Raw genomic sequence first — 7,641 nt, 5'->3', positions numbered from 1 at the left:
CAAATGCCTTTTCAAGATCTAGTGAAACCAAGGCCTTCTCCCTGTCCCCATCCGACACGTCATGATAGAACTCTGCAGGGAATCCATCACCGCTGGATCTTTGGATTTATTAAGTGCCTCCATGACAGCACCTACTTACTCCAAGGAGAGATCCTCCTCTACCTCTTGTACGACCTCCCTCTGCAGCTGAAGAAGCCCCACCCTAGCCAGGAATCTCTACGTCCTACCCTCAACATCCGGTGTGCCAGCGTTTTAGACCAACTTAAAGTGGTCCAACAGAGCTGATAGGATATTCCACTGCAGAGATTGTAATTGACCTTGTGCATTCCGTAGGGTCAGAATGGGGGGTATCTCTCTTTCTCGCCTGAGGACCCACACTCGCAGTTTGCCAGACTTATCTCCTTCCCTGTGTAACAACTGATGGTATGATTTAAGGGCAGTTTTGTCTAATGTATCCCAGAGGGAGAGGAGCACTCTGTGGTCCACCAAAGTTGTTGCGCAGACCATCACGGTATATACCTCCTGTTTCTGAAGGTCTGCTAACTGGTCTTCCTGAAGTCTAATATGAGTCATCTGTGCACTTCACAAACAGTACCTATGCATTCCCTCCGCACTACCGCTTTTAATGCCTCTCATTCGACTGCTCTGGTGTCCATCGTCCCCCAGCTTCCAGTAATATAATTCTCTATAGCAGTCCACAAGTCTGCCCTTCACGTGACATCTGTGAGCAGATGCATGCTCCATGCTCGGTATCCGTCCAGCCTCCCACCCTAGACCAACGTCAATAAGGTTGAGGTATGATCAGAGAAGAACCTGTCCATATGTGCCACTGCGCCTATCCGGATTGGTCCAAACCACCCACCAGGAAGCAGTCTGGCCGGCTGTAAGTATTTTTTTTTTGTAAATCTTTTTATTATTTTAAAACAAGAAAAACGAAATAGACATATCTGGTGCCATACATTGCAACATAATAATAGGGCGGACAGGTACAAAGACAGGATATAGATGCAGTAACAGAAGAAATGCTGAGACGCCTGCGCTAATAAGCACGAAGCAGGATTAGTAGCATTACAATCGACATACAATTTAAGCGCCAGCCCTCAAAACCCGCCCACCCATAAAACCGGCTGTAAGTATTATGCGTCCGATAGTGGAATGTATATTCTCGACCGCCTGGGTGCAAGAGGCGCCCCCATCCAGAAGACCCAAATTCTGCATTGCCCTCCTCAGTGCACCCGCCATCACTGGTTTGTTGCCCTCCTTGGGTGGATAGCGATCCCGGCCCCGTCTAAGACACAATTGAAATCCCCTTCTTAAATTATGGGGAAGCCCACACTGTCTGACAACAAGCCTTGCAGTCCCTCAAAGAAATGCCAGTCATCAATATTGGGAGCATACAAATTTAACAGCTTAATCTCTTTCCTGTCCAGGGTACCTTGAATCAGGACATATCATCCTTCCACATCCACCAACTTATATGTGGGCCTAAAGGGGACGGCAGGAGCCACCCAGATGACCAACCCCAGGAATAAGAGGAATATGAAGCAGAAAACTCTTGATCCCTCCACTTTGTTTACAATTTCTGTGCCTCCTTAACCCCAAGGTGTGTCTCTTGTAGACACACAATTTGAATCTTATGGCGTCTAAGGAAAAAGTGGACCCTATTGCACTTGGGGTACCGTCGGACCACACAGACATTCTATGTAACAATATTAATGTGCTCAGCTATATGCATAGCAAGTTCCCTCTCCAGACCCCACACCCACCCATTTCTCCCAGGATGACCAACTCGAGGGCTGCCTGGCCAGAAGACATTCGCAGTGTTGTGATACACACACCATAAGAAAAACTAACAAGCGACTCCAGACAGTGGGATCCATTAACAACCCCCCTCCCCTGATATACAGCGTAGCAACATCATTCCACTCTGAAAATCCAATCATACACTCGCTGTCAGGACCTACAGCCTAACCCTACTCTCCCAACTGTCACCTACTACTAATGTGAAGAGGCTACTCAGTAAGGCACAACCAGTTAAAAGTATATTGTGCCTTCAGGAGATAGTCTTAACATGAGACCTGAACATAGCACACACCCATAATATCTGAAAGTGCAATCCAACAAACCCTCATCTGCACACCCCCACATTCAACTAACATTGTGTAGCGGAGGATTTAAAATGAGTCTGTCCTGCAAAGAAACAACAAAATTAAAGGGTTATACAGCCATTACACAAAGGCTAGTAATAGCTGTTGGTTTGCCTCCGACCTCAGGATCAGTCCGCAAAGTGACTTCCTCCTGCATTGATGAAGTTGCTCATGAATCGGGCCACTGGTACGGGCAGGCCAATGCCATAGTACCATCCTGCTGTACCTCCACCCTATCAGGATCTGCCCTCTCAGGGGATCAATGATGATGAGCCTCCGCCCTCTCCTGCTCTCCAGTTGGAGCCCTCCAGAGCAGTCCAACTCTGAGTCCTAGAGTTCCAGGAGCCGTTGCGTTCTCTGGGCACTTTGTTCCAGACCTCCAGCCAGAGCCACACATCCTCAGGGATATCAAAGAATTGGGATTTGCCCCCTGACAGCACCCTCAACCTAGCTGGGTACAATAACATGTAGCAGAGGCCTATCGAGCAAAGCTTGGCCTTAACCTCCAGGAATGTCTTCCGGGCGCCCTTGACCTTATTCTTATTGTCTGGTTAAATGGAGATCCTCTGATTCTCATATTTGGCAGTTTCAGTGTCTCTTGCCACCCTGACTGTCCTTCTCTTTGTAATTCAAAGTGCAGCAATGACAGCGCACAGTGGGGCCCCAGTACACGGTGGTGCCACCGGTGCACAGCGCCCCATTTCAATAGTGAACCTGGGGACAGCTCACTAGGCTTCAGGGTGTCTCTGTTCCAAGCCTCAACAAACAGCTCAGGGTGTGCCCCCTCCTCCCTCTCTGGAAATCTCAGTAGGCGCACATTATTGTGGCAGGAGCGCCCCTCCGAATCCTCTACCCTAGCCTCCAGAGCCCCCAACCGGGATTTAACCACCACAACTATCTTCCTCTAAGTAGCCACCTCCACCTGGAGCTCTTCAATGGAGCCCTCTGCCAGCTGGACCTTTTCAGAGACCTCGTGGAGGTCAGTGCGCAAGAGATTGACCTTGAGGGCCACAGTCAAAATTTTATTTTTCAGGGCCATCCGTAATCCCTGTATATCCTCTAGCAATACGGCCCTCGAGGGTTCGCACACCATCGGATTGGTATTGTGTTCTCCCTTGCCGGAGGTATGCTATCTCTAGCGCTGTGAGGTGGAGGCCGAGATCGTGTAGTGCACCATGATGTTACCCTGGGGGAGGTGGCCTGTGCCTGGATCAGTCCTGTGGCTTCCAGGCCCGCCACGAGTCGCTGCCTCCAGGAGCGCGCCCGCAGCCCGACCTGGAGATTTTCGGGGTGCAGCGGTATCGCCAGGGTGTGTGCCCTAAAGAAGTGGGCCAGATCTGCTTAGCGTGATTTTGCAGCATAATTCTGGGTTACCATGAGCCCCTTAGTAGCGCGTCTTGTCGGCCATCTTGCGTGGCCACGCCCCCTCCCAGCTGAAGAAATACAACATGATCTTCAGACTTGGCATTTGCGTACCCTTTAATGGATTGGGTGCATTGTGACCCCTCTTCCCTACATCCTGTTTTTTTCCCAAGTAATCCCCGTTTTAATCCTGACAGCGATTCTCTGATCTCTCCAGAAAGGGATTGATGACTTTGCTTGGAGCGATACGCTCCTGAAGATAACAAGGAACCATCTGATTTTTCGACCTGCAGCAGGAAGGCTGGCAGTCCAACACATCCAAATATACATTTGCATTGCACACTTAATTTCCTGGCGGAATGGTGCTCCTTTGAAACTGACATGCCATGGTGCTTCATTGACCACACAGTAGTGAATGATCTGCATTGGTTGGTCATCTGGTAATGGAAAAAAGTTCGAGGCCTGAGAATCTCCACATCTCCCCGTTACAAGAACCACGCTGTAAATGTATTACATACCCATTGCCACCTACCTCTGTAGGATCGAGCACTGACCCCTCTTACAGATAAGGGGTTCAATAGCTGTGGTGGCATAGAAGATGCATAACATTTGAGGCTCTTTATAAGCACAGTGGGTCATTAGACGATTTCTTCCATTAAAAACTGAATTTAATCTCACACATATTATGGTTTTACTAAATGCAACACTTGGTCTGTAACCCCCTAATCAAAGAAGGTGCAACACGAGATCTTCGCCCTTTTTACGAAATGACTAACTCCGGGGAAAGGAGATAACATGGTTTCTGATGTCACTATTTTTTGCTCATAGTGGAAGGACATTAGAAGGAAAATTGCACAAACACAATGGGAGAGGGACCAAGGTAAATGGAAAATAGGCAAATAGCAATAGAAATGTTGATGTTAGCCCTGTTAGACAAGGCCACATTTTTCATTATGCGAGGACCATGTTCAGTTCTTCATTGATTTTAAACAACTAACGTTTCTATTCGGTTTTATAGCAACAAATGGGCAAAACACCTACCACTAGTAAAGCCAATTTGGTTAGTTTTACTTTTTTTTTAAATCGTAAAACAATGGTTAGAAAATGTTTTCTTATATAAGCTTGTTGTCATGCGTTCCTATTACATCTTTTCTTATGAAAAAATACACTACAGAAGGTGTTTTTGATTTGCACATGTGCATGGAAATAATGCACCGGTTATAGATTCAGTAAGAAAAACAATGACAGAAAATTCGTATTAAAAATAGGTTACTTTTTCTTCATCTATCAAGCTGACTGTTAGTATTACATCCATGTTATGTCTAAATTCACAATACGAAAATATTTTCAACTTGTGCAATAATGCTATTTCTGATCAAAAAGACAAGCAAAAGGGGAGTGCCCAGTGTCCCCTCTCCCATTCCCATTTTTACGAATCATAGTGTTCTCCCTGCTAGTGCCCCTGAAAGCCTGGGTGGTGTCAATCATCTATTGGTTAACTAACAGACAAGTTTGACATATTTGTGATCAGCTTTGAACTAGGCCTCCTAACCTTCCATCGGTTATGCCCTGTTGGTTAATTCCCTTGTGCCCAGGCCCATTTAGCTATGTCACCTTTGGTACCAGTATGCTCTAACAGATCAAGGATAATACGGCTGGGCCTTTAACTGCTTGTTGGAGCATACAGGTTGGTACTCAAGCTTCCCACTGCATCCTGACACACGTAGTCTTATCATAGTTCTTTTTGTGCTTCATTGTCTGCTAGAGCTTATTGAAATGGGAAGGTGGGCCATATCGAGAGTCTTAATGTATCTTTCTGTGTCTCTTACCGGTACAGGGATGGCGCTGTGGTTCTGGATCTGTTGCGTTGTGACAAGCTCACTGGCCTTGGACAACGGGCTGCTGCGAACACCTCCCATGGGTTGGTTGGCTTGGGAACGCTTCCGTTGCAACGTTGACTGCAAGAATGACCCAACCAACTGCATCAGGTACTCAGCTCCCATTATTCCAATACATGTCTAAAGAATGTAATACTGAGGCAGCAATTAATTCATACAAGCTTGTTTTGCTAGACGTTGGGGAGAGGGAAAAAGAATGGTGATGGGTTTACTTGTAAAGTGGGGAGGTTAGCTTCAGGATGGATAGTGGTGATATGATGCATGCAGAGAGATTGATCCAGTCTCCTCTTATACTGGCAGTGAGGAGCTCTTCCTGGACATGGCTGACCGTCTAGTGGCAGATGGATGGCGAGAACTGGGCTACGTGTATGTAAACATCGATGACTGCTGGATGGCCCCCCAGCGGGATGATCAGGGTCGTGTTACACCTGACCCTGATCGCTTCCCAGGCGGCATCAAGGCTCTAGCTGACTATGTAAGTAGGTGCAATGGCATAGTGCATTGGGTAAAATTGAGGCAGGTTCTTTATGTTTGTGTTTGAGTTTTATATTAAAGTCTGAATGGAGTGGGGAAAAGAGGGATCAACGAAGGTAATTCCCCTCATGGGATCTTCAAAGATAATCATAACCATTGAATAGTCCTACCAATATTTACCATTCTGGAGCATGTTTAACAAAGGATATTGTAAGAAATCAGATTGTTAAACTATGGAGAGAAAGGCCGCAGTCTTGATGTGAGCCATGGCATGACTGAGCTTTCACATGGTCCAAACAATCAGCTACCCAAAATGTATTTTGGTTTCGGTAAGAAATCCCAGCTTAAAATGGGTAGTTTGCCTTTTTCTGAGAAACGGATGTGGTAAGCGTACTTCTAAACCAACTAAAATAACAACACTGCTAAAGAAATAAAAAACTTTCCAGGTTGACTCCATTTTAGTTAAAATTCACACATTTTTTAAGTGAAATGTTGCAAGACTCGAGGACCCTAAAATAGGGATTAAAAGTTGTAGCAAAAAATATTTTTGCTTACTTTGTATAAAACATTCCTCTTCAGTCACTTTGGCGAACTGTCCCCGCTGAATTATTTTTTTGTACTTAGGAAATAATGCCCTCAAATAAACTGGAGGAAGAAAATTATTTATTTTAGACGACATGCGTCCAATAACTCGAAGGTTCTACTTGTTTTCAGAATAATTATATAATTTTAGAGGAAATGTTCTTGATAAAAAGTACCTTAACACATATCTAGATCTTCAGAACTGTTCTGTCAGAAACTATTTTTTTTAAACAACATTTTATTGATTTTGTACCATATATATACATCACATTTCCGAATCTTACATCGTATATAGCCACGCTCTTTGTAGGGTATGAGGCGACATTCGTTATGTTAGTATCACGTCGTACCGCTAGGATCAGTTCTTTATATAGTAACTAAGTGCGTAGGGTGATCTTATACATTCCAGGAAAGTGATACAATCAAATATTCTTACAAGAATACATATGTCCATTGTCCTTCCGGTACAGTATCAAATCCCAGTTCTCTGGCTATGCTCATGAATAACAATCCAATAAACATGTACCCAACTCCCCCCTACCCAATCCCCTTGGTCTCATGTGCATTCATCAAATCATAGATACCTCAAACTAAATCTTATAGGCTCATAACAAAGGTATACATTAGTAGATATAATCAACCCGCTGTCTATGCCATAATATTCAGGGTACGGGTATCTCCATGAGCATTCAACTGCGGGAATGTCAACCGATTTCATAGCCTCAAGCATAATATCCCATTCCAATGCTATTGGAGTCTTGCGTAAGCCTCTAGGTTCCTCTCTGCGCAAAGCTGCACTCTCAGCGCTGCCCCAGCGCAACAGCTCCTTGTGCCAGGTGAATATGACGGGGGGCTTCCGCGATTTCCATCGCATAGTGATGGCCCGTATAGCTAGAATAAGCGCCAGGTCTATAAAGCGATATTATACTTTATGTTTAGACACTCGTGTATGCTGGCCTAATATGCATTCTTCTACTGTGTTCATTATTTCATGGTGTACAGTTCCTCCAGTTATGTGCCTAATATTGTCCGAGTATCCCCGCACTTTCGGACATGTCCATAGCATATAAAGCAGATCTGCCCCTTCTAACAGACATCTTGGGCAGGAATGCTGTGTCTGTGGGGACATTCATTCCAATTTGTGTGGAGTGAGGTAAGCCCTGTGCAGCACCATAGTC

At 45.3% G+C, this 7,641-nt stretch overlaps 1 protein-coding gene across 1 annotated transcript in view; it reads left to right on the top strand.

Moving 5' to 3' along the window:
• Window positions 1–5,348: 5,348 nt before the first annotated feature.
• The window catches only part of NAGA (alpha-N-acetylgalactosaminidase), a 509,595-nt gene continuing 507,302 nt past the window's right edge, over window positions 5,349–7,641 (top strand). The window contains exons 1-2 of the mRNA XM_086958456.1: window positions 5,349–5,497; window positions 5,708–5,882. Coding sequence (XP_086814582.1) covers window positions 5,349–5,497; window positions 5,708–5,882 — 324 coding nt within the window. The remainder of the gene's footprint in view (window positions 5,498–5,707; window positions 5,883–7,641) is intronic.

Source organism: Lissotriton vulgaris, chromosome 1_1, assembly GCF_964263255.1.
Source record: "Lissotriton vulgaris chromosome 1_1, aLisVul1.2, whole genome shotgun sequence".
Lineage (NCBI taxonomy): Eukaryota > Metazoa > Chordata > Amphibia > Caudata > Salamandridae > Lissotriton > Lissotriton vulgaris.
Note: the sequence above shows the minus strand (reverse complement) of the source record. Positions and strands in the feature narration are given on the sequence as shown.